The 27958-nt window shown below is 44.5% G+C and overlaps 1 protein-coding gene across 2 annotated transcripts; it reads left to right on the forward strand.

Annotated features, from left to right (window-relative positions):
- The first annotated feature begins 1881 nt into the window (after nt 1-1881).
- On the forward strand, nt 1882-26218 carry KCNG3 (potassium voltage-gated channel modifier subfamily G member 3). Of its 2 annotated transcripts, none has more exons than XM_067703917.1 (2): nt 1882-3177; nt 25573-26218. In XM_067703917.1, the coding sequence occupies exons 1-2, from the start codon at nt 2513-2515 to the stop codon at nt 26216-26218; spliced, it is 1311 nt and encodes a 436-aa protein (XP_067560018.1). In that variant the 5' UTR covers nt 1882-2512. The 2 variants fall into 2 exon arrangements, with proteins under 2 accessions (XP_067560018.1, XP_067560019.1); XM_067703918.1 differs by having other exon boundaries at nt 1882-3144.
- Nucleotides 26219-27958: the final 1740 nt, after the last annotated feature.

The raw sequence follows: 27958 nt of genomic DNA on the forward strand, positions 1-27958 counted from the left end.
AAAGATTTAGGGGTGGGGTTCCCATTCCTTGGTTGCAGAAGTGGCCTTCTCCTGAGGGCAAATGGCTCTTCCTGATATAAAGTTGGTTCTATTATTAAAACCTTCAGGGATCCCATTAGCTTGTAGGATGAAATCTAAATTCTACAGTGGAGATCCCCATCCTTTCAGCCGAGCAAATGCATTAGCTTTTTTACACACTTTAGTCCTCCACACCTGAGATTTTGCTACTCAGCAGGCTCTCCTTCTCTCTGCCAGTTTATGACCATCACCTCCTTTGATTCTGTCTTGAAACATTTCATTCAGAATGTTTTCCTGGGTTAGTAGATATTTAGCAAGTAAACAACTTCCGTTTTTGAGTTTTTAATCACATTAAGTGCATTTAAGATAAATTATCCAAGTCTAGGGATAATATCCAAGTCTAGGGGAAAACAACTTATAGAGATTTTCATTCTTTAAGAAATCACCCAACAAGGAAATATATTCAATATCTTGAAAAAACCTTTAATGGAAAATAATCTGAAAAAATTATAGACATATAATCTATCTATATCTATATATAACTGAATCACTTTGCTGTAACTTGGAACATTGTAAATCAACTTTACTTCAGTTAAAAGGAAAAAAGCACACAAAAAAATCACCCAGAGTGATTTTACTTTGTGAGGAGACAGCACTCCAAGTTTTAGGTGTATGCTTTTTCGCTAGGAATCCACATTTGAATCAGAGCAAAACGACTCTTGATGGTGACCTCTAGTGGGCAGGGGACAATCCTACGAAATTATGAAAAGTGAAGGGCAAAGTAAAACCTTTCTCAAGTAACCAGCTGGGTTTACTCTGAGGTCAGAAGACCGCATCCACTCCATCCCACCCCACTCTTATTTTTTCTTCCAGTACTTGTTTTACATTTAACATAGCTTGCCTTACAACTCACCTGTTTCGCCTCTGGCGGGTACTGCGCGGGCAGGGCTGCCTGTATCGGGTGCCGTGTGAATTGCTGGGAGCAATTTAAAATAATCCCTGCCAAATGGAGCCCATTCCCAGAGCATCGAGCAGTGCCCAGGGCAATTCGCTCTGCAGAGCCTTAAAGGGCTTCTTCAAGCTCCGAGGGCCGGTGCTGCAGCCGACTTGGAGGTGCATGGGGGAAATCAAGACATTATGAAAAGGAGGAGGCAGACGAAGGCAATGCGAAATTCTGTTCTTGCCAGTGGCAAGGCAATTCTCCCCAGACTTTCACGCCACTCCGCAGGAAGCGTCACGAGAGGGTCCAGCGGCGCTACACTTCGGCGCTCTTTTAGGACCCGCGCCCCAGAAAGCGTGGGCTCGAGCCGCTCCCCTCCAAGACAGGGCAGGCGGGAAGGCGGCACCGAGACTGGGTGCTGGGATGTGTGGCCGCCTTCGGAGCACGCGGTACGTAAGTCTCCGCGCCGGGAGAGGAAGAACAAAGTCGGCAAGAAAAGAATTGCTGGGGTGCCTTGTCTGAGAAATCCTTTGGGGCGGTCTCAGAAACCGAGCTGGGCTCCGAATAGCTTCTAGAAGAAAAAAGCTCTCCCAACGCCGTCTGTCCCCGCCCCTCATATCCCGCACCCCAGTCCTCACTCCTCCTTACCTTCCTGTCGCCTCCCTTTGGGGGCCGTTAAAAGGGCCCTTGGAGACTCCCCAAGTCATCCCGATGGTCCGGGGCGGGACGCTGGAGCCGAGACCCCGGCCGCGGGGTTTTGCTACCCCTTCCACCCGGGGCTCCAGGTTCAGTGCATCCCTGCTCCGCAGACCCCTCCTGGCCACTGGGGGCGGGAGCGGAGGGGGAGGACGGCGTCACGAGGCGGGGAGCCCGAGGTCCAGGGAGGGGCGCCGGGGAATCCCAGCCCGAGCGAGGTGAGGGCGCGGATGGGAAGAGGAGGGCGGCGCGTGGAGGGAGGTGAGCAGAGCGGAGCCAGGAGGCAAGGAGGGGGAACCGCGAGGAGGCCCCGCCCCCGCCTCTCGGAGCCGGCTCTTCGCCGCCTCCGAACCTGCTCACTTTACCTCTTGCCTCTGGACGGTGGCGGGGCGCTAGCTGGAGCCGCGGCCGGAGGGAGCGCCAGGGACCCGGAGACATCCAGCGCCAGCGCCTCCTCTCGGCACGCACGCCCCCCAGGGGGGAAAGCGCCGCCGCCTTGAAAGGGCACCCCGGCCTCGGAGGGGGTTTCCTCAGACGCGAGGGGCGGCGGCGCTGGCAGCTTCGTTCTCGGCCCGTGGGGCGCAGCGCTGGCGCCAGAGGGGACTCCCCGGCCACCTACAGGTACTGCCGTGCTGAGGGAGCGTCGCTAGCAGCCACACCGGACTGCCGAAGAGGCTAGAGCCGAGGGGCTCCCGGGCCAGCGAAGGGCAGCAGCGGAGCACGGAGGGAGAGCCGGCGGGACAGCCTGCGGGGCCCGACGGCGCGCTCCCCGGTCGGCCAACGGCAGGCAGGCCCCGCGCGGCGGCCGGGGGGGCGGCGGCGGCGCCGTCGGGCTTCGGGGCCTCTGGGCTGCCAGCCATGACCTACAGGCGCAGCGGGGCGGCCTCGGTGGTGCTGAACGTGGGCGGCGCCCGGTACTCGCTATCCCGGGAGCTACTGAAGGACTTCCCGCTGCGCCGCGTGAGCCGGCTGCACGGCTGTCGCTCGGAGCGCGACGTGCTCGAGGTGTGCGACGACTACGACCGCGAGCGCAACGAGTACTTCTTTGACCGGCACTCGGAGGCCTTCGGCTTCATCCTGCTATACGTGCGCGGCCACGGCAAGCTGCGCTTCGCGCCGCGGATGTGCGAGCTCTCCTTCTACAATGAGATGATCTACTGGGGCCTGGAGGGCGCGCACCTCGAGTACTGCTGCCAGCGCCGCCTCGACGACCGCATGTCCGACACCTACACCTTCTACACGGCCGAAGAGCCGGGCGCGCTGGGCCGCGACGAGGCGCGACCCGGCGGTGCCGAGGCGGCTCCCTCCCGGCGCTGGCTGGAGCGCATGCGGCGGACCTTCGAGGAGCCCACGTCGTCCCTGGCCGCGCAGATCCTGGCCAGCGTGTCAGTGGTGTTCGTGATCGTGTCCATGGTGGTGCTGTGCGCCAGCACACTGCCCGACTGGCGCGCCGCGGCGGCCGACAACCGCAGCCTGGATGACCGGAGCAGGTACTCCGCCGGCCCTGGGAGGGAGCCCTCCGGGTAGGACGCACTGCTTCTTTGCCCGTCCTGTCCGTCCTGTCGAGTCTGTCCGTCCCGTCCGTCGGTCCAGTCTCCGTCCTGTTTGCCTCCGGGAGGCCAAGCCAGGCCGGGTTCTGGGCCGAGCGCGGCCACAGGCGCGGCGAGCCAAGGGGTGGGTTGGTCGTCACTACCCCCCACCCCACCCCGCTTTCCCCAGCTCTAGCCGGCTCTGGTACGCCCACTAGACGCCCCTCCTGAGGGCGAATCGCCAGCCTTGGGGAGACGCAGATAGAGATGAACAAGCCTCCCATGTTTGTAGTTTACTTTTGAGCAAATTAGCAACCGGTTAATTAGATTTCTCTAAACTTTTATCGTTAGTATTCAACAATTTAACCTTGGGCTAAGAGCAGTTTGAATTATTTGCCAATTTCTGATGGTGTTTGAAAAGATGAAGTCTTGTTATCATGGTGTGGTCTGCTGTACACTGCCCACACACTCTATATACTCTGCATAACATTAGTTGTAATGGAATTTTTATAAAGGAGATTAATTTAGCGATAGACTCTAAATAATGGTTGTCCGTGCCCTTTTCCTCTTCTTTTCCTACCAAGTATGGAGTTAGCAAAGCACCTGTCCACCGTTTGTTACCAGATTCACACTGTAACTTCCGGAAGATCTTCAGGCTGGGGAGGGAAAAAACCATGGGAAACTGCCCTAAGTTCAGAAACAGTATCCAGTATTTAATGGTTTTTCTTTTCACTTTAGTAGGATGAAAGGAAAATATTTTGATCTTTCCTTTGATAGTGCTTACCTTTCAGTAGTGATAGCATACTTCTGTTTTTAGTACTAGTGAGTTTATTTTGCATATTTGGTGGGAGGAATAAACAGTAAAGTTGGGCTTTCAAGGGAGACAGCCTCTTTGGGCACAAACACAAAATTGTATCATGTGTTTTACCTTGGATCTTCTTTTAAGATTTACTCTCCATTCATTTTAAAAACTTGGTTGCTTGCCTGGTAATCTTTTCCTGATAGACATGTGCATGGTTCCACTGGTGCTATGTGCCCTGATACTGGAGTGGATTACTTCCACATAATATTCTTCCTTTGGAGAGTAAAGATTTTTATTTAAATTTAGGAAGTAAATAAACTATCTGGGACCATGGAGTCCATTACTGATATGCTATCTTGACATGAAATCTAAGACACATGCTTTGAAAGGAAATTAATTAGAAAACTCATTTTGTTTAATGTATTAGTTTCTGAGTTTTCAATTTACAGATAAGAATTGCTTATTTGGTACTCCATCAGTACAATGAAATTAATTTATGTACTTATGAAAGAAATGAGAGACATGAATAATAATTTTAGGGGGAAAGAGAGAAAGAAACCAAAAAGGGAAGAGACAGATGGAAAAGAGGAAGACTGCAAAAGAAGTGAAGGAAGAAGATAAATGTTTAATTTGTGTATATGTATTTTATGTATGTATATAATTATTCACGTCAGAACTGTTTCCTAGATACGCAGATATTTCAGGCAGAGACATGTTTTTCTTGGCTTAATGGCCCAGTTTTAAGCTTCACTCTGAGTGTAGGTATATGAAAACCATTATCTGTAATCCCAAACAGATAAACTGAGGGATGACTGAATGACTTGAGGACGCTGCACATTACAGAGGGAGCCTCCCACAGGCCCCCTCCAACAGACAACTAAGGTGGTACTTTGAGAATAGTGTCTCAAACCCTGTTTGCTTGTGGTTGCTGAAATTAGGCTTTCTTCCTAAAACATCTTTCTGATCATATTCTGATCATCTCCCAAATGAAGTCGGAACTTCTCTCTTGGCCTTCAAGGCTCTTTACCTTTGGTTTGTTTTGTTTTGTCTTGTTTTGTTTAGCCGCGCTGCGTGGCTTATGGGATTTTTAGTTCCCTGACCAGGGATCGAATGCTGGCCCTTGGCAGTGAGAGTGTGGAGTCCTAACCACTGGACGCCAGGGAATTCCCCAAGGCTTTTTAAAAATTTTTTTTTTATTTAATTTATTTATTTTTGGCTGCATTGGGTCTACATTGCTGCACTCAGGCTTTCTCTAGTTGCGGCCAGCGGTGTTTACTCTTTTTTGTGGTGCGCGGGCTTCTCATTGCGGCGGCTTCTGTTGTTGCGGAGCACGGGCTCTAGGCATGCAGGCTTCAGTAGTTGTGGCTTGCGGGCTCTAGAGCACAGGCTCAGCAGTTGTGGCGCCCAGGCTTAGTTGCTCCGTGGCATGTGGACCAGGGCTCGAACCCGTGTCCCCTGCATTGGCAGGCAGATTCTTAACCACTGGGCCACCAGGGAAGTCCCTCCCCAAGGCTTTTTGCCCGTTAACCACAATCTGCCTTTGTTGACTTACCCACTGTAATTTGCAAGCATCTTTTGAGTATCCGCTGTGTTCAAGGTACTCTCGGTATTCCAAATATTGTAACATTTTTGGGTGAGGAAACCGTGTCAAGCTGGCAATTGATGTAGGAATCAGAGGCACAATTGATCAACAATTGGGTTGAGCTGTTCTGGGAAGGTCTCAAGGTGGAAGAGGATGGAAACAAGCTGTCTTTGGAAGGTTGCAGAGGTTGTGCACTGCCCAACACTGGCAGGTGGTATCATTTATGTAAACTACAGTGTTTGAAACCTGTACAACCATGTGTACCCCACCTGGGAACAAAATACGGAGATTTTCCGGGTAATAGGAACATCTAGGGCCTAGGCATGACATTTGTATATTACGTTTAGGGAGTGTGAGTCCAGTGATGGAGTGAGAGATGGAGACAGGGCAATGTTAGAAGGTCTGGAATGAGAGGGAGAATAATTTTATTTTGCAGGCAGTGGTTAGCTGTTGGCAGGTTTGGGGTGAGTGGATCATGAGTATAAGGTAACAAATGTCATGAGTTGTACACCATAAATTGGAAATGGTGGAGACTGGAAATAGGAGGATTAATTTGGAAATTTTTGCAGAGGGAGGGAATGAGAGCTTGGATTGCTTTCAGGTTGGTGAGAATGGAGATGAAATGACAACTCTGGGAGATAGTAGGAAGAATCAAAATAAATCCAGGGCATTGGAAGGATACAGGCTCAGGGACTGAGTAAGTGGATTTCCAGGATCTAGGAGCACTCCCTGCCACCTGCAGGCTCCATTTGTCCAGACCAGCCTGTTCACTTGCTCCTGAACCACCTGGATGTCCCTTACTGTGCAGTCAGTCCCTTTTAGATCATCCATCAAGCCCAACTCTGATTCTGTTTCCCTTTTGAAGCGTTTCCTGACTACCCTAGTAGATGTGATATTTCCTCCTGAGTTTCTTGAGAGACTGCTTACTTGTGTGACTCATTTGGCAGCTGTAATATCCTTCCTAGCATGGTGGTTATTTTTTTATATAACCATGTCTTAGCCACCAAACTAGATGAGATGAAAAGCCCTAGAAGGCATCTAAATTCTCTTATATTGTACTATTTATTATGATAGCATCTTTTAGAAAAAACTATTATTCAGGCACAATAAATATCTATTGTTTATCTACATTTCAAAATATAACCTTCCAGGAATGTATCTTCTCTTGCATAGATTGAAGAGCTCTGTGGGTTAAGGCTGAGGCATTCAGGCGGTAGAACTCTTAGTTGAGGAGAATGGGATCCTGTGCTAGAATGAGAAAAAAGTCTGTTAAGTCAGGGAGTCATTATTTATCAAGTACTTACTGTGCAAAAGGGATAAAGATAAGAATATATGGTTTGGGGACTTCCCTGGCGGTCCAGTGGTTAAGACCTGACCCTTTCACTGCCAGGGTGGGTTCAATCCCTGGTGGGGAGCTAAGATCCGGGAACTAAGACCCGGTAAACCACTCTGCGCAGCCAAAAAACAACAACAGAAAATCCCAAGAACTGCTCAGTTCTTTTATGCAGCTGCATGACGTTCCATTGTATGAATGTCCTATAATTTCTGGACACTTAACATTGTTTCTTGTCTGTAGGGAATGCTGTAGTGAATATCCTTGTACATGTACATTATTTTGCTTTCATGAAAGTATATCCATAGGATAAATGCCTGAAAGTAAGTCATTGGGTCAAAGGACATTTGTACTTGCCTTTTAAAAAATTATATATATATAATTTTTAAAATTTTTATTGAAATATAATTGATTTAGAATGTTGTGTTAGTTTCAGGTATACAGCAAAGTGATTCAGTAACATATATATGTATTCTTTTTTAGATTCTTTTCCTTTGTAGTTATTACAAGATATTGAATATAGTTCCTTATGCTACAGTAGGTCCTTGCTGGTTATCTACTCCATATTTTGTACTTGTCTTTTTCATAGATAATTCCAAATTGCTCTGCAAAAAGTTGTATCAATTTATACTCCCACCAGCAGTGTGTGAGAGACCATGTTTTTTCATACCCTACAAAGCGTTATTAGACTTTTGATTTTTTTTTTTTAGTTATTTCTGAGATACCCATTTTAAAGTAATAACTAGAATTATGACTTATAACATACTTATACTTTTGATTTTTTATCATGCTGGAAGGTGAAAAATGGTGTCTAGTAGTTTTAATTTATTTTATTTTATTTATTTATTTATTTTTGTGGTTCGCGGGCCTCTCACTAATGTGGCCTCTCCCCTTGCGGAGCACAGGCTCCAGACGCGCAGGCTCAGCGGCCATGGCTCACGGGCCGAGCAGCTCCGCGGCATGTGGGATCTTCCAGGACCGGAGCACAAACCCGTGTCCCCTGCATCGGCAGACGGACTCTCAACCACTGCGCCACCAGGGAAGCCCAGTTTTAATTTATTTTTGCCTTGAGTAAAAATGTGCATCTTTACATATACTTAGGACTCACTTATTTTACTTTTCAGTGAGCTGTGTAAATTTTGGCGATGACTTTCTTAGTTGGCGATTTTTAGAAAGAGTTAAGAAATTAGCTCTTTGTTAATGACATAAATTGCAAATATTTTGTTCTCTAATTTAGGACCCCATTCAAAGAAAACTACAGGGACTTCCCTCGAGGCACAGTGGTTAAGCATCCGCCTGCCAATGCAGGGGACACGGGTTCGAGCCCTGGTCCGGGAAGATCCCACATGCCGCGGAGCAACTAAGCACGTGTGCCACAACTACTGAGCCTGCACTCTAGAGCCTGCGAGCCACAACTACTGAGCCCAAGTTCCACAACTACTGAAACCCGCGTGCCTAGAGCCCGTGCTCCACAACAAGAGAAGCCACTGCCACGAGAAGCCCCTGCTCACTGCAACTAGAGAACGCCTGCGCACAGAAACGAAGACCCAACGCAGCCAAAAATAAAATAAATATTTTTTTAAAAAATAAATAAATAAAATAAAGCCTCTGTGCTCCCAATGCAGGGGGCTTGGGTTTAAAAAAATAATAAATAAATAAATTTAAAAAAATAAAACATGGACCATATATAAATAAGTTGTGCCTTTTACTTTTTGGTCCCTCAGTTTTCTCAGCAGCAGTGTTCTCTCTTTTTTTCAAACTTTTAAAAATTAATTAGTTAATTAATTTTATTTTTGGCTGTGTTGGGTCTTGCTGCGCGCGGGCTTTCTCTAGTTGCGGCGAGCAGGGGATACTCTTCGTTGTGGTGCATGGACTTCTCACTGCGGTGGCTTCTCTTGTTGTGGAGCATGGGCTAGGTGTGTGGGCTTTAGTAGTTGCAGCGGGTGGGCTCAATTGTTGTGGCTCACAGGCTCTAGACCGCAGGCTCAGTAGTTGTGGCACACGGCCTTAGTTGCTCCGCGGCATGTAGGATCTTCCCGGACCAGGGCTTGAACCCATGTCCCCTGCATTGGCAGGTAGATTCTTAACCACTGCACCACCAGGGAAGCCCAGCAGTGTTCTCTTTTGAGTTTTAAATCTCTTTAGCATGCAAAGCCTTGCTGTAATTTTAATCTGTTCTTTAGAAATTATTTCTAAAAGTTGCTTTGTGTTGTGAGACTTTGAGATGTAAAGATATTTAAATTTCTTTAGGTGTTATTTTAAGCCCAAGTTTAAAAAATGAAATAAAAATGAAACAGCAGGTGATAGAAATTTAAAACTCAACTGTATTATTTCTATTGCCTTTTAGGTCAATATTATGTAAATTCAATAGGTTTTTTAAAGTACTTTAAAAATAAAAAGCAATATTTGAAACTGAAGATGAAAGTCTCAGTGCTTTTACTTTGCAGATAAGGTGGATATTTTTGGAAACCAGTAATTAATAGATCTCTGATAGGATTGAACATAACCCAGAACCTCAGTTAAAGTCTGTTCTTTCACAGTGGACTGTTTCTTTTAATATGTGTACAGGGTTTTTCTATCTGCTGCCAATTTTAGAATTCAGTGGAAACTTCCTTTTAATACCTTTTCTTTAGTCAAAGTGCTTTTTTTCTCCCTTTTGGTAAGCAAGTTATTTTAAACATTATTCTTTTTTTTTTTCCAAATGAAAACTTTGCTCATTGGAAAAAAGTACGGTTCTAAGTGTTACAGAGTAAAGAGTAAACATGCCTCTTTCTCCTGCATCCTATTACCCAGTTTCTGAGTATTCTTCCAGAAATTTTCTTTGCATATATACAAATATACACACTACATATATATGAGTGTATATATGTGTATATCCACTATCCACATAATTATATATGCATATTATACACATGTCTCTTATTTATTTATATATATATTTATTTATTTGACTGCACCGGGTCTTTGTTGCAGCAGGTGGGCTCCTTAGTTGTGGCATGCAAACTCTTAGTTGCGGCATGCATGTGGGATCTAGTTCCCTGACCAGGGATCAAACCTGGGCCCCCTGCATTGGGAGCATGGAGTCTTATCCATGCATCACCAGGGAAGTCCCTACAGGTGTCTTTTTATTTTTTTAATAAATTTATTTATTTTTTATTTTATTTTTTGGCTGCGTTGGGTCTTTGTTGCTGTGCACGGGCTTTCTTTGGTTGCAGCAAGCGGGGGCTACTCTTTGTTGCAGTGCGCAGGCTTCTCATTGTAGTGGCTTCTCTTGTTGTGGAGCACGGGCTTCTAGGCACACGGCTTCAGTAGTGCAGGCTCAGTAGTTGTGTCGCACGGACTTAGTTGCTCTGTGGCATGTGGGATCTTCCCGGGCCAGGGCTTGAACCCATGTCCTCTGCATTGGCAGGTGAATTCTTTTTTTTTTTTTTTTTTTTTTTTCGGTACGCGGGCCTCTCACTGCCGTGGCCTCTCCCGTTGCGGAGCGCAGGCCCAGCGGCCATGGCTCACGGGCCCAGCCACTCCGTGGCATGTGGGATCTTCCTGGACCGGGGCACAAACCCATGTCCCCTGCATCGGCAGGCGGACTCTCAACCACTGCGCCACCAGGGAAGCCCTAGTAGGTGGATTCTTAACCACTGCACCACCAGGGAAGCCCCCTTACAGGTGTCTTTGAAATTTATAACTGGGATCATTCTATAATCTTGTTTAGCAATTTGCTTTTTTCACTTAACATCTAGGAACTCTTTCCACATCAGTTAATATAAATCTTCCTCCTTCTTTTTAAAATTTGTGTAGTATTCCATTGTATAGATGGGCCACAGTTCATTTACAAGTGTCTGTCCTATCAATTATAGTAATGGCTGTAATAGTCAGTATTTATTGAATACTTATAATGTGCTAGTCACTTGTTAAAGTTTTATAATTATTTTATCATCTAAGCCTCATAATAATCCTACAAGGTAGCACCATTCTTATCCCCATTTTATGACTGAGATTTAGATAGATTAAGTAGGATGTCAGACTCACATAGTGGTTAAGTCGTGACCTGGCATTTGATTCCCAGGTCCCTGCTCTACTCTGCTGTGGAATGGTTAGCTCGACTGTAGTTTTTCAAAAATGCAAACAGGAGTGCAGAACACAGTCTTTTTCATGTTTCTTTGCAAATTGGTATAAGTGCATATGTTGGATAAATTCCAAAGTGGAAAAATAGCTGGGGACTATTATAATAGCTGGTGCTGTGGTTAAGAATCCGCCTGCCAACGCAGGGGACATGGGTTTGATCCCCGATCCAGGAAGATCCCACATGCTGCGGAGCAACTAAGCCCGTGAGCCATAACTACTGAAGCCCGCATGCCACAACTACTGAAGCCTGCATGCCTAGAGCCCCGTGATCCTCAACAAGAGAAGCCACCGCAATGAGAAGCCTGCGCACCACAACGAAAGAGTAGCCCCCGCTCGCTGCAACTAGAGAAAGCCTGCGCACAGGAACGAAGACCCAACGCAACTCAAAATAAATAAATAAATTTATAAACAAACAAAAAAAACAGTACCTTATACAATGGGCTTTTAAAACAAATTGTCCCTATTTCTCATTTAATCTGTATAATTTATTTAAATGGTGGATGTTGGTGCTTTAACATTTCTACAGCAAATGCTCTAAAGAATTATTTTTAACTTAGGAGACTATTGAAAATAAAGCAAACTTTAAGCATTTTTAAAAAATGTGATTTCTTTATGCCAATCAAAATTTGTTTTCTTTGAATACAATTACCAGAAACTTAAAAAGCAGAACAAATCGATCTGTGAAATAAAGGAAATACATGTTTTACGAAGGCAGAAGAAGAAGTTGTGCATAAAACCATCATAAAGTCTTTCAGGCATGTAAAAAAGTATAGATTATAGTACATCGAGCACCTGTGTACCTACCACCCATCTTAAGAAATAAAACATAAAAAGTACAGTTGAAGTCTACTAGGTGCCTTTTCCCCATTGAAATCACTTCCTTTTCCACAGATATAGCCACTTTCCTGACTTTGGTGTTATTATTTTATGCATTTAAAAACACTTTTAGGGAATTCCCTGGCAGTCCAGTGCTTAAGACTCTGCCCGCAATGCAAGGGGTGTGGGTATGATCTCTGATCAGGGAACTAAGATCCTGCATGCACAGAGCGCAGCCAAAACAAACAAACAAACAAAAACACACTTTTTAAAAAATTAATTTATTTTTTGGCTGCTTTGGGTCTTCATTGCTGCGCGGGAGCTTTCTCTAGTTGCAGCGAGCGGGGGCTACTCTTCATTGCGGTGCACGGGCTTCTCATTGCAGTGGCTTCCCTTGTTGCAGAGCATGGGCTATAGGGGCACGGGCTTCAGCAGTTGTGGCACGCGGGCTCAGTAGTTGTGGCTCACAGGATCTAGAGCGCAGGCTCAGTAGTTGTAGCACACTGGCCTAGTTGCTCCGTGGCATGTGGGATCTTCCCGGGCCAGTGCTTGAACCCGTGTCCCCTGCATTGACAGGTGGATTCTTAACCACTGCACCACCAGGGAAGCCCACACTTTTTTTTTAAAAGGAAGCGCGTTTTAATCATTGCTCATAATTGGAATTAATGTAAACATGACAATTCTGAGTACAGTTACAAAAAAGTTCCTTAAGATAGTATGGATTCCCTGAAGAGAGATTTCTAATTGAGAAACCTGTCAGTAATCCAGGAAAGGAGGGACATATGGAATGTTCTGCCCCACAGTCTTCCAGGCTCATCCCAGAGCAAGGTGGGGCCCAGGGGAGGAGTCCAGACAGGCATAACGAGCCCTCCACTGGGATGACCCAGGCCCCAGGCCAGGGCATGTGTTGAAGGGGCGATGTGGGCCAGGCAGAAGGCCATGATTCTTCTTGTTGCCGAGTTCCACAGGGCTTCAAGCCTCTACAGGGTTTCCGCAGCTTCGGGGTGTGGGTTGGGAAGCGGCCTGGGCACTTGGAGGCGATCTGGCCGCGTGTTTTTTGGCCTCCGTTGCTGCTGGCATCTCCTGGCTATTCAGGCCCTATTGTGCCCTGCGGTGTTTGTCTTTGGCCTCTTCTTGACGGGACTGTCGCTCCATCCTGGATTAGCCACTGGCTGTTGGACGTGCGGGTCTCACCAGTGTTTTTGGCCGCTCTCCACCTGGGGACCGTCTGCATGTCCGGTGCAGGAGTGACGTGGCAGCCCATATGCACAGTAGTGCATGTTCCCTCAGAACTGGGGGCTTTGGCAGGAGGGGCGGCTCAGCGCAGGGAAGTTATCCAGAGCCCAGGCCCAGGCTTGTTCTCAGTTCAGGCCCAGTGGCATGTGGGGCTCTGGATGTGCCCTCCTCCAAGACAGCTATTCCAAGGTGTAGTATGCGGGGGCTTCCATGGCTTCAGCCTCCTCACCAGGCAGGGACGCCTAGCAGGTCTAAGCAAAGGGGCAAATCAAAAACACTTTTAATATATGCTTGTACATACATATGTATTTACACATAAAACATAGCATTGTTTTTGCATTTTTAAAACCGTTTTTAGGGACTTTCCTGGTGGTGCAGTAGTTAAGAATCCGCCTGCCAATGCAGGGGACACGGGTTCGAGCCCCGGTCCGGGAAGATCCCACATGCTGCGGAGCAACTAAACCTGTGTGCCACAACTACTGAGCCTGTGCTCTAGAGCCCGTGAGCCACAACTACTGAGCCCACGTGCCACAACTACTGAAGCCCACGTGCCTAGAGCCCGTGCTCTGCAACAAGAGAAGCCACTGCAATGAGAAGCCCGTGCACTGCAACGAAGAGTAGTCCCTGCTTGCTGCAACTAGAGAAACCCCGCATGCAACAACGAAGACCCAACACAGCCCCCAAAAGTAATAATAAATGAATAAATAAATAAATAATTTTTTAAAAAAAGAAAAGAATTGGGGGAGGAAAGGACTTGGGATTAGCAGATGTAAGCTATTTTATATAGGATGGATAAACAAAAAGGTCCTACTATATAGCACAGGGAATTATATTCAATATCCTGTGATAAACCATAATGGAAAAAAATATTTAAAAAAGGAATGTCAGGGCTTCCCTGGTGGCACAGTGGTTGAGAGTCCGCCTGCCGATGCAGGGGACACGGGTTCGTGCCCCGGTCCGGGAAAATCCCACATGCTGCGGAGCGGCTGGGCCTGTGAGCCATGGCCGCTGAGCCTGCGCGTCCAGAGCATGTGCTCTGCAACGGGAGAGGCCACAACGGTGAGAGGCCCGCGTACCGCAAAAAAAAAAAAAAAAGAATGTCAAAAAATAAGTAAAAAAATAGAAAGTAGAAAAAAAAAGAAAAGAATTGGTATCAGTTTTTATAAGATGATCATGTCTGAGGAGGATGGTCTCTTGATATCATTTCTTTTTTAAAAAATTCTTTTACTAATGCACTGCCAATGAAATTTAAAAAAGAAGGAGTAGAACCCATCGGGTAGTTGTATATGAATTGGGAACAGATCAATTCTTGCAGTGAGTTGATCTTCTTGCATCATTATTTAGATGGATTAGTGTCTCTTTGGAGTGGAGGTGAAGGTGCTGGGGGAGATTATTGTACCTGCAGGATGAAGGGCGCCCACCCGGAGTGGAGAACGCTGGTGGCCTGGATGGGCAGGTGTTGATGGGTCTGGGTTTCTGTTGCTCTCATCTCTGGGAAGTTTTTTAGTAGTGAGAACCAGAACCGCAGATTTTGGGTCTCTCCACTTGTTATGTGTAGGTTCACCTAGAACATGGTGGTTTACTGAAAACTCATTCCTCAGCATCTGGTGAAGAAAAGCTGCCCTGGTGTCCCCGACTTTGAGAGCATCTGGTAGAGATACACACAGAAATGTGGATGGTTTCTTCAGAGGCAGCCCAGAGCCAAGTCCTCGATTACAGGGTAATGAACACAAACACTGAAGCATGGTGTTGATGAAATTCTTTTCATAATTTGGCTCTGGAAAGATGATTTCTGTCTTTTCATCTGTTAGGAAAATCAAGAGACTGGTTCACAGTGTCCATCTCTTTTTTGTTTGTTTGTTTTTGTTTTTTTTGTTTTTGTTTTTGCGGTATGCGGGCCTCTCAGTGTTGTGGCCTCTCCCGTTGCGGAGCACAGGCTCCGGACGCGCAGGCTCAGCGGCCATGGCTCACGGGCCCAGCCGCTCCGCGGCATCTGGGATCCTCCCGGACCGGGGCACGAACCCATGTCCCCTGCATCGGCAGGCGGACTCCTAACCACTGTGCCACCAGGGAAGCCCGGCCATCTCTTGTAGTAAGATTTTGCTGGGTGGTTTTCTTTACTTCGCTTGCCTCGAGGCATCTGCCTGGTTCCCTCCGACCCACACATCTCTCCAAGGTCCAGGATGGTGTTGAAGGTCTGCTCAGTCTTGGGCCGTCTGCTCATATCCTTGTAGCTGTAGCTCTTTGTGCCCTTCACAGCCAGCCAGTGGCAGGGTCTTGTTGAAGTCTTCTGCCATCTATTCCCCATTTCATTTCATTGCATTATTTCATTTCATTTCATTCCCGTCATCTGCCAGCTTGGGCCCTCCACCTCTCTTGCCTGTGTCACAGCCTCCTGATTGTTCGCACCCTCCAGTCAGCCCATAAACATCTGCCCGCTGTATATTCCCACAGTACACTTGGCCTCTTCCCAGCTCACAGGCCTGGCAATATGCCCAGCACATGGTAACCTCTTAAGAAATGCTTATTCAACAAATGAATCCACCTGTTGCCAAATCTTTAAGGGGTTCCCTTTGCCTTTAAAGCTATAACTTGACTTTGAAAATCTGTCAGCTTTGCCATAAGGCTTCAGTGTTGCCATAAGGCTTCCAGCCATAAATCCTACAATCACGCCTCTCTCCACTGCACATCTCACTTGGCAGCCCAGTGAGGATCCCTGTTCTCTGCGTACTATGCATTCAGTTGTGAGAATTAAATGAATTAATATGTATACATTTACAGAAAAATGCTTGGTACTTGAGTAAGTACCTAATGTATGTTTTTGTTTATTTTCATTACTGATCTAGAGTACAAGATAAAAATATATGAGTGGTATGGATTTTTTCTTTCTGTAAGGTAATTAAAATACATAAGAAAAAAATCAAGTTTTTTTTTGTTTGATTCCTGCCTTTTTCCCCCATTGAACTTATGGAGAAAACTTTTATAAGGACATGAAAGAGACTGTAGAGAATTTGGTGGACGGTGATGTAGTTTGTTGGAGATTTTTATTACACCATGTATCATCACACTGTATAGCCCTGCTAGAAATGCCTCATACGTTCAAGCCTGAAAGCTTGGGGTAGGAAGGGTGCAACTTTTCTTTTTGTGCTACTCCTGGGGCTGTGCTGGTTGATTCAAGCCACAGACAACTTCATCATGGTGATTGCTCTTCTAGTTGGGCATGCTTTTCACTTTTTCTTTAAAATTTTTCTTAATTGGAAAAATGTGCACATGGTAAATCATTTAACAGCACAAAAGGTAATAAAGTAGAACGTGAGTTTCCATCCTGCGGTCAGGCTCCCTCCCTAGAGGCAGCAACTGATATTAACAGTTTCTTAAATATCCTTCCAATATACGCAGACACACACGCACACACACACGCGCACACACACAATTAGAGCATAATATATGTACTGGTCTGCACCTGTACATCTTGAAGACTGTTTCACATCAAAGCTCAGGAATGCACCTTAACTCTTTTTCGTGGCTACATGGCATAAGGTAGAGTCATAAAATTTCCAATGTCAATTTCATATGGTTCAACCTAATAACTTTAAGAAATACATTTATGTAATCAATCTCCTCTGGAGAGATGTTTATATATTTTTTTATCCTTGGGTATTACAAACAGTGGATCTCATTGTACATATTCTTATGTAAATATGCAAGTGTGTTTGTAGGATAAATTCCTGGAGTAGGTGGCTGGGTTTCACGTGCAGTATAAAGCTTGATAGGTTCTGCCAATTGCTCTTTTAAGTGGTTGTACCGGTTTATGCTACAGCCAGCAGTGTGTGAGAATATAGGCAGAATTCTTGGGAGAAGAGAGAATGAAAGGATGGAGATTTCATTCTTGCCTTCTCTTGCACTCAGGAAAACACTGACATGATCTCCTTTTGAGTGTGAAGGGAAGACTACAAGCCCAGAGATGGTGTGTAATAATGATAATTATAGACACGATTTATTGAGCACTTACCATTATTTCATATTAATTCATTTAATTCTTAAGACAATCTGAGAGATGGGTCTTACTGTTATTCTCATCATTTAACCATTGAGGAAAATTCAGGAAGAGAGATTAAATAGCTTATCCGTGGTTTCACAGCAAGTTACAAGTGGAGAAGGGCTCCTTGCTTCAGGAGCCTCCTGTCTTCTCCCCTTCGTTGGACAGTTTCATGTATGTATTTTTATTTTGGGTAAAAAAATACATAACATAAAATTTACCATCTTGCAATTCTGAAACTGTGTTAAGAACCAGCAGTATGAAAAATGCTACTCTAACACATAAACCATGGAGACTAAGAGATTGACATATTTAATAGTAACAATTAACATTGTCATAAAAATCATTAGCATTTTCAGATGTTCCTTAGTACTTCAAAGCCCAGTAGATCCGTGTTTTATTACCTGTGCCACTGCAATTTCTTAGTTGTGTGATCTTGGAAAAGATGTTTGACTTTTTAACTTCAGTTTTGTAATCTGTAATATGGAGATATTAGGGGAGATACCCGTTAAACAACAACTTGTCCTTTTCCTCTTCCCTCAGCCCCTGGTAACCACCATTCTATTTTCTGCTTCTCTGAATTTTGACTGCTTTAGATACCTCCTATAGGTAGAATCATACAGTCTTTGTCTTTGTGTGTGTGTGAGCCTGGGTATCTTTCACTTAGTATAACGTCCTGAAGGTTCATCCATTTATTAGCATGTGACAGGATTTTCTTCCTTTGTAAGGCTGAATAATATTCCATTGTAAGACTGTGACACATTCTATTTACGGAGTCATTCATTAATGGACATTTGGGTTGCTTCCACCTGTTGGCTATTGTGAATAGTGCTGCTATGAACACAGGTGTGTAAATACCTCTTTAACACCCTGCTTTTAGTTCTTTTGGATATATAACAAGAAGTGGGATTGCTGGATGATATGGAAGCTCTGTTTTTAATTTTTTTTTTTTTTTTTTTTTTGCGATACGCGGGCCTCTCACTGTTGCAGCCTCTCCCGTTGCGGAGCACGGGCTCCGGACGCGCAGGCTCAGCGGCCATGGCTCACGGGCCCAGCCGCTCCGCGTCACGTGGGATCTTCCCGGGCCGGGGCACAAACCCGTGTTCCCTGCATCGGCAGGCGGACTCTCAACCACTGAGCCACCACGGAAGCCCTGTTTTTAATTTTTTGAGGAACCTCCGTACTGTTTTCCACAGCTGCTGCACTATTTTACAATCCTACCAACAGTACACAGAGATTTTAATTTCACCACGTCCTCATCAATACTTGTTTTCTGGTTTTTGTTTCTAATAGTCGGTATTCTGATGTGTGTGAGGTGATACCTTCGGATTGGTTTTGATTGCATTTCTCAGATGATTAGTGATGTTGAGCATCTTTTCAAATGCTTGCCGGCCATTTGTATACCATCTTTGAGAAGTGTCTGTGCAAGTCCTTTGCTCATTTTTAAATTGGGCTATTTGATTCCTTTGTTGTTGAGTTGTAGGGGTTCGATATGTATTCTGGATATTAATCCCTTATCAGATATATGATTTGCAGATATTTTCCCCTATTCTGTAGCTTGCCTTTTCACTCTGTTGATTGTGTCTTTTGAGGCACAAAAACTTTTAAGTTCGATGTAGTCCTACTTGTCTATTTTTGTTTTTGTTGTTTGTTCTTTTGGTGTCATAGCCAAGAAATCGTGGCCAAGTTCAATGTCATGAAGCTTTTCCCCTATGTTTTCTTCTAGGAATTTTTAAAAAACTTGTTTTAGGTCTTACATTTAGGCAGTTAATCCATGTTGAGTTAACTTTTGTACTTGGTGTAAGGTAAGGATCCAACTCAATTCAGCACGATTGTTTGCAAAATAAATTTCTTTTTATTTATTTATTTTTGGCTGCACTGGGTCTTGGTTGCTGCACCTGGGCTTTTGGGCTTTTCTCTAGTTGTGGCGAGCGGGGACCACCCCTCGCCGTGGTGCGCAGGCTTCCCCTTGTGGTGGCTTCTCTTGTTGCGGAGCACGGGTCATGGCACGTGGGCTCAGCAGTTGTGACTTGCGGTCTCTAGAGAGCAGGCTCAGTAGTTGTGGCACACGGGCTTAGTTGCTCCACGGCGTGTGGGATCTTCCTGGACCAGGGCTTGAACCCATGTCCCTTGCATTGACAGGCAGATTCTTTTTTTTTGTGTGTGTGGCTGCGTTGGGTCTTTGTTGCTGCGCACGGGCCTTTCTGTAGTTGCGGCGAGTGGGGGCTACTCTTCGTGTGGTGCGCGGGCTTCTCATTGGGTGGCTTCTCTTGTTGCAGAGCACGGGCTCTAGGCGCACAGGCTTCAGTAGCTGTGGCTCGCGGGCTCTAGAGCGCAGGCTCAGTAGTTGTGGCGTACGGGCTTAGTTGCTCCACGGCATGTGGGATCTTCCCAGACCAGGGATCGAACCCGTGTCCCCTGCATTGGCAGGCAGATTCTTAACCACTGTGCCACCAAGGAAGTCCCCTCAGCACCATTTTTTGATGACAGGCTTCAGTTATCCCTTAAAGCTCCCAGAAGAGCCATTCCAGTCCTTCAAGTTCTGTCAAAGTCACTACATTGTACTGGACAAAAAGCTGTTGAGCACTTGTATGTCTGATGGGAAGTAAGGGCAGGAGATACAAAGATGAATAAGGCAGGGAACTCTCAGGTGATGTGATTGCTCTATGTCTTGATAGGAGTTTCAGTTATAGAGGTTACACATTTGTCAAACCTCAGTGAGTGTGCACATAAGGTTTGTGCATTCCATTGCATGTAAAGTTCAAATCAAAAGAAAGAAATGAAACAAATATTGAACTCTGGTTAATAATATGCACTCTGAATTTTTTAGATGGAAGTGCACCGATATCTGGATTTATTTTAAAATGCATCCAAGAAAGAAAGGTTAATAGATGGATATAGGGGTGAATAGGTGATAAGCAAGTATATTTAAAATATTAATTAATTTGTTCCATGTGTGAAATTTTTCACAATAAAATGTTGAGTGAAAAAGATGAGAAGTTAGCACCCAGAGGGAGACTGATCTTCACCTCATACAACATAGTTAATGGCTTTTTATGTCCTGTCCTAGTCTTTTTTGCAGGCAGGAGGGGATGGTTAGCACTAAAAGCATTTGTTCTCCTGTGGAGCCTGTTTGTAAACCTCTGAGTCATTGCCGGAAGTGCCTTCTGTCATGACGGATCAGTTGGGGGAATTAGAATGACTGATGATTGCCAGCAATTTTTGAGCTCCTCAGTGCCTATGGAAGGGAATACATTTTACATCGTAACTTAGTACACAACTATATGTAACTGAAACAAAAGTTTTATGAAACTATACTTTGATGCACACTAATAATTCTATTTAATTTCCAAAAAAAACCCTCCATCAATTTTGATCCATTAATGGGCTAAGAACCAGCAGTGTGAAAAATGCTGCTCTAATACATCAACCATGGAGACCAAGAGATTGACGTATATAATTTAATATTAACAATGAACATTGTCATAAAAATCATTAGCATTTTCAGATGTTCCTTAGTGCTTCAAAGCCCAATAGATCTGGGTTTCATTAGCTATGCCACTGCAGTTTCTTAGTTGTGTGATCTTAGAAGAGATGTTTAACTTTTCAGCCTCAGTTTTGTCATCTGTAAAATGGGGATATTAGGGGAAGGACACACTCCATAAAGTTCTTGTAAAGGGTTAAATGAAATGATGTCTACAAAGTGCTTAGCACAGTGCTGAACTGAAAGGCCTCTCTCTCTCTCTCTCTCTCTCTCCCTCTCTCTCTCTCTCTCTCTCTATATATATATACATATATATATATATATTTAGCTGTGAATTCATGAGCTTCTATTTGTTTGGGCCTCAAAAGAAATCAGAATGGGCTTCAAAGGATTCTGGTATCCTCAGTATCTTCTTCCGTTCTTTTTCTCAGTTTGTTTTTTATAGAAGTAGCCCTCGGAGTGCCCAGTCATTTGCTGTAGTGCTCAGTAAAACACAGCGCTTAAGTTTTCCAGCAGTTGCTGGAGGTGGCACTGGCAAGAGTGCCATTTGGAAACATGGGGAGTTTTGGCAGGCTTAGTGGTGTTTGTTTTTGGAGAATGCCTTGGCATAATCCTGGGTGAAAGAGGGATGCCTGGGGTTTCTCACTTATTCATCTCCTTAGCGTGGAATTCTGGATAAATTGTGTCTGACTTGGGGGGTGGGCAGGAGGAGCCCCATGGGCCTCATTACAGATGGGTTTACCTCTTTGAAATTCCCTTACTGAGAGATTATTTAGTGTCATTTGGATTTCCTCCTTTTTAATCTGAACAATTTGGCTGCTGGTGGAAGTAATTAGCTGAAAATGTTCTGGTGTTTTTGGCACAATTAAAATTTTTACTCTTCTTGGGCTTCCCTGGTGGCTCAGTGGTTGAGAATCCGCCTGCCAATGCAGGGGACACGGGTTTGATCTCTGGTCCAGGAAGAGCCCACATGCCGCGGAGCAGCTAAGCCCGTGCACCACAGCTACTGAGCCTGCGCTCTAGAGCCCGCGAGCCACAACTACTGAGCCCGCCCCACGACTACTGAAGTGCAGCCAAAAATAAATAAATAAATTTATTTAAAAAAATCTTTTGGCTGTGTTGGGTCTTCGTTGCTGTGCGCAGGCTTTCTCTAGTTGTGGAGAGCGGGGGCTGCTCTTCGTTGCAGTGCACGGGCTTCTCACTGTGGTGGCTTCTCTTGTTGCGGAGCACGGGTTCTAGGCGCACGGGCTTCAGTAGTCGTGGCGTGGGCTCAGTAGTTGTGGCGCACGGGCTTTGTTGCTCCACGGCATGTGGGATCTTCCCGGACCAGGGCTCGAACCCGTGTCCCCTGCATTGGCAGGAGGATTCTCAATCACTGCACCACCAGGGAAGCCCCTACTCTTCTTAATTTAATAGGATCTTAGGACTTTATTGCTGGGAGATCCCTTAGAAGATCAGAGTGAGAAGAGCAGCGGGGCTCCCGGCATCAGGTCTAGTGCTCTTGCTCATGTCTGGCTAGAGAAGAGACAGTACTTTAGCTCGAGAACTGATAAAAACCACAGCCGATCAGAGAACACTATTGCTGTGACTGCTTTGCGCTCTTGCAATCCTTTTTGAGTGTGTATCTTATTACTTACTGAATTTACCAGTTTATTACTTAGGATAGCAACCAACTTAGAAATTCTGGTGGCTTAACACAACAAGGATTTATTGGTTGCTCACATACCATGTCCCATGTCCAATCAGAGTCAGGATGGGGAATGTCTGTCTTTCTTTGAACACATACTCAGTGACTTGAGCTGGTAGGGACCCCACCATCTTGGAGCCACTTAGGACACATGCCTTTCAGGTTGCCGTGGCAGGGAAGAGAATTCACACCTACTCTTCCATGCCTCTGCCCAGAACTGTAGTCATTTTGCCCACAGCTCATAGATCAGAACTGGTCATGTGACCTTGCCTAACTGCAAGGGGCTAGAAATATGGGGGAACATATGGAGTATTTGATGAGCATTACCAGGGAGAAGGGATGCCTTTAATATGTTTATTAAAACTGAATATTGAAAAAATGCAGTCTCCTATCTTCTAGATCTACCAAGTTTCGTTACCCTCCCAGTTTTCTAAGCCTCCAGGTTCATAGAGGTCATTATGGCAGCAGCTTTTACTGATAGCCTGGTGGGGATAGAGAAGCTGCTGCCAACCACAGAGTAATGGGGTCTCTGTGCAGAACGGCAGGTAATACAATAGAGAAAGAAATAGGGGCAGCTGTGACCTCATCTGCTGATCTTCCTCACTGGGCGATAGGTTGGATTACTTTCACTGTGGGCTGTATCTTCTTGCTTAGTTTGTGTGTAGGCTGAAGAATAATCCCTCCCTCCCCACAAAAGATATCAGGTCCTAATCCTTGGGAACCAGTGGATATTACCTTATGTATCAAACGGGATGTTGCAGATATGATTAAATTAAGAATCTTGAGATGGAGGATTGTCCTGGATTATCGCAGGGGCTCTGCATGCTATCATGTGTATCCTTACAAGGTGGAAGCAGAGGGAGATTTGACATGGTGAGCACAGAGGCAGAGATAGGAGTGATGTGGCCTCAAGCCAAGGAATGCCAACCAGGAGCTGGAAGAGGCAAGGAATGGATTCTCCCCTAGAGCCTCCGAAGGGAGTGGGCCCTACTAACACTTGATTTTGGCCCAATGATAATGATTTTGCACTTCTGACCTCTGGGTATGTGAAAAAATAAATTTTTGTTGTCTTAAGCCGCCAAGTTTGTGGTAATTTTTTTGTTGTTGTTGTTTTGTTTGTTTGTTTTTGCGGTACGCGGGCCTCTCACTGTTGTGGCCTCTCCCGTTGCGGAGCACAGGCTCCGGACGCGCAGGCTCAGCGGCCATGGCTCACGGGCCCAGCCGCTCCGCGGCATGTGGGATCCTCCCGGATGGGGGCACGAACCCAAGTCCCCTGCGTCGGCAGGCGGACTCTCAACCACTGCGCCATCAAGGAAGCCCTGTGGTAATTTTTTCAGCAGCCACAGGGAGTTAATATACTCAAGTTACCACTTTCTTGTTGGTCAGTGGTTCTTGCCCTTCTGACCAGTGAGGAATTGGGACTGGAGTGAATACTGGGGTACCAAGTGACTGGGGAATAGGGTGAGAGTGAGAATTTTCTTTCTGTACTCTTTTTTTTTACCTTTGAAATTTAAACCATGTGAATGTACGACCTATTCAAGACATAAATCAAATTAATCTCTATGGCCCTAGGAACCTCCATAGTAGGGGAACATGGTTAATTTTATTTATTCATTTCCCTGAGAAGCATTCAGTGCAATCTGTGTTCTGTGCCATGCACTTTGGGTACTTCTTTTCAAAATGTTGCCCCACAGACCTTACCATCCCACCTGCTACATTTTCTTCTCTCTCCATCATACTTCTCATGTTTGGGTCTAGGTCAATAGTAAGACAGAATTATGTGGAGAAAAATGAATGATGGTATAAGGACAGTAACTTTAAATTTGAATTTTAAAATGTAATTTAATTATAATTTTTTAAATGCCATGTTTAAAACATTTTATTAGTCATATTTGTACTGTACTGTACAGACATGTACTGTAGTGCATTTTCTTTTCTAAAGCTACTGCATGAAATAACTGAAATAAAAATATTTACAAATAAAAAAGTGTAATTTAATTAAAAATTACCTTAGCATTACCTCTCACTCTGGGTCAGGGCTTCCTAACCACTGTGCTGAGGTTTAATTCCTCAGCCTTGGGGAGTGTGGGGCGAGGCTGGTGGCTTCCACTTCAGGAATGCTACCCCTTGACGCCAGTAGGCTATGTAGGTAATATTCTTTTCAACGTGTGCAGTGACATGGAAGGGTTGGTAAATACTGCTCTAGGTTAAATGTGGCCCTATATTTTATTTATCTATTTATTTATGGCTGCGTTGGGTCTTCGTTGCTGTGCACGGGCTTTCTCTAGTTGCGGCGAGCGGGGGCTACTCTTCGCTGTGGTGTGTGGGCTTCACATTGCGGTGGCTTCTCTTGTTGTGGAGCACGGGCTCTAGGCTCTCGGGCTTCAGTAGTTGTGGCATGCGGGCTCAGTAGTTGGGGCTCACGGGCTTAGTTGCTCCACAGCATGTGGGATCTTCCCGGAGCAGGGCTCAAACCTGTGTCCCCTGCATTGACAGGCGGATTCTTAACCACTGCGCCACCAGGGAAGTCCATGGCCCTATATTTTAAAGATACATGTTGAATCAAAATAGCTATGGAAAACAAACAAACAAACTTGTTGGGTCTTAGTGATTGTTTTGCTCCACTGCAGGATTCCTCAGCCTTTTTTCCACTGTAACGCTTGTGATGAGGATGGTCATGACCTGGTGCTCTTCTGGTGAGGGCACTGGCATTCCTGAAAAGCCCAAAAGGCAGGCTTAGATTCAGTGTCTCCCACACAGCCTGTAGGAAAAAAAAAATACAGTAACATTTTCGGAGATGATACTGAGTTCATTCCTATTTACCAAGAAGTAAATCATTGAAAACTTGGGTGTCTCCACTGTCTGTAGGAACCAAGTCCTTCTGACCTACCTAATAACTTACATCACAGTAGAGAACCACTGCCCTCATGGAATAACATTTCATAGTGTGGTGAGCTGAGTATAAGTTAATTTCAAGCCACCAAGTAAGAGAGAGATTTTTTTTTTAAGTATTAGTGACAACAAGCAAACAAATGTTTCTTTCAATGCTATTACATGCCATATATAAATAAGAACTTCATCAAGTTCAGTTTTCACTTGTTGATGTATTTGTTGTTCTGTTGCATCCCGATGAGTCTGATGATGTTGGTAATGCCGTCTGTTCTTTTATGTTTTCTGGAAAGGTAACTGAATGTGTATGTCAGTGTAGTACTATCTGAAGAAATCTGAGAGCTATTAAAATGCTTAAAAATAAAATGATCAATTCTTCTTTTGTTCTCTTGACAGGATAATTGAAGCTATCTGCATAGGTTGGTTCACTGCAGAATGCATTGTGAGGTTCATCGTCTCCAAAAACAAGTGTGAGTTTGTCAAGAGACCCCTGAACATCATTGATTTACTGGCAATCACGCCGTATTACATCTCCGTGTTAATGACAGTATTTACGGGCGAGAACTCTCAACTCCAGAGGGCTGGAGTCACCTTGAGGGTGCTTAGGATGATGAGGATTTTTTGGGTGATTAAGCTTGCCCGTCACTTCATTGGTCTTCAGACACTTGGTTTGACTCTCAAACGATGTTACCGAGAGATGGTTATGTTGCTTGTCTTCATCTGTGTTGCCATGGCAATCTTTAGTGCACTTTCTCAGCTTCTTGAACATGGGTTGGACCTGGAAACATCCAACAAGGACTTCGCCAGCATCCCTGCTGCCTGCTGGTGGGTGATTATCTCTATGACTACAGTTGGCTATGGAGATATGTATCCTATCACAATGCCTGGAAGAATTCTTGGAGGAGTTTGTGTTGTCAGTGGAATCGTCTTATTGGCATTACCTATCACTTTTATCTACCATAGCTTCGTGCAGTGTTATCATGAGCTCAAGTTTAGATCAGCTAGATATAGTAGGAGCCTCTCCGCTGAGTTCCTAAATTAACGCATTGCAAATCAAATCTTGCATACACTTCATTTGATCGAGTTGACGCTACTTCATATTCATGCATTTCTCGTTGGGTGAGCACTGCAGTGGTACTGTCATCACCTTGGTAGAGTAAAAATTGTCCTTCCCAGCTGAAGGGGTAAAGCAGTTTACTTATTATGGAGTAAATATGATTGAGACTGCACAGGAAAAGGAATGACTCCTAGAGTAAATTTTAGGATCCTGTTTTATTTAGACTTGTCTCTTCCTTGCCTTGAACAATTACATGTTTCATGTTTGTTGTAAAGTATATTATTTGAACATTTTAAAACCGAAAGCTACTATTTTCCAAATGTTTTTCCGTCTTGTGAATGCAGAGGAAGCTTGGAAGTTATAGTGTTTTTTGTTGGAGAGTAACATTTTCATTTCTAAATGTTTTATAATCTCTCATATCAATGTCAGAAGTACCCTGGAAACATATGTCAGATGCAGGAAGTGTTTAACAACTACTTTAAAAATTTGGCCACATTTTAAACTGTATAGTGGAGCTAGTAGATACAAGCAAGAATAGTATTTGAGAAACTTCTCCAGCATATTTCTCAATTATCTGATTTGTGTTTGCTTCTGTTATTCACCTTATCATACAGCTTCATATGGAAGATTGAGTGTGTTCTTCCTTTTCCATTTTGGATTTCTTTTTTCTCTGTCCTGATATGACTAAAAAGAGTATTTGTATTGCTTAGCATTTTATTGGAGTTCATTTTATTTGAATTCATTGCTGTTACTAGGTGAGAATTATCCTAAGATTTGGATGTCCAAACAAGATTTCCAACATTAAAATGATAATGGAAATAGTTTGATATTACAACCCATACTTAATCTTCTTCTGCTCTTAATTTTTTTTTGCCAAACACCATGGCTTTAATAAGACTTAAGATGAAAGGATATTTACGTAGCCGTTTTATACCAAAGTCATGCTTAGATGTTGTCACTAGATTATCACAAGAAAAGAAATTATTTCCTTACTCTTGGTTGCTGTGTAGCCAAGCCAGTTTTAAGTCAGCTAAAAACAATGAGTACATAATTATTTGGGCTGATCTTCGCCACTGTCAATTACAGCTATGCCAAAACTTCTTGTAACAATATTGAATAATATGCCATACTAATCTGGCTAGGTTATTAGGACTAGATAATGTAAAACTGATGATTGTTTGCTGCTGAATTTTAGCAATCTGAATTAGAATTTTGCTTTGTTAACCAGTTGCCGTAAAGCCGTCAGTATAGAAACACAAAAAATTAAAGTCATAGATTCATGAATAATTTAATGTTACACACTGTAATTTAGTGGGGGTGGGAGGGGGAGCAGAGGAGTTGGAAAGGGGACCTAGATATATTTATCAAAGAAAGAGTTACCAGACGTGTTCATTAAAGGAATATTAGCCGTCGTCTAGTTCCAGCCTCAAGCAGTATGGGTAGAAAACCAGGGCAAGAGAGGATATGACCGTGAAGGAGTTGGGGCTAAAACCTAGATCTCTAGGAACCTAGCCCAGCAGCTTATTCTTAACACACCTCTGGGTTTTAAGAAAAGCCTTGAGAAACCACACTCTTTGCTGTTGTCACTGCTGAGGTAATAATAGCGAAACCATTCCTTTTCCCTAACTTCCTTTCCTGAATTTAAGTGATATTTTGGCCATTAAGACTGTCGCCCCATCTTGCCTACTATTGCACACTGGTATGTTACTTATTACATACTCAAAA

This window comes from Pseudorca crassidens, chromosome 14 (assembly GCF_039906515.1).
Source record: "Pseudorca crassidens isolate mPseCra1 chromosome 14, mPseCra1.hap1, whole genome shotgun sequence".
Lineage (NCBI taxonomy): Eukaryota > Metazoa > Chordata > Mammalia > Artiodactyla > Delphinidae > Pseudorca > Pseudorca crassidens.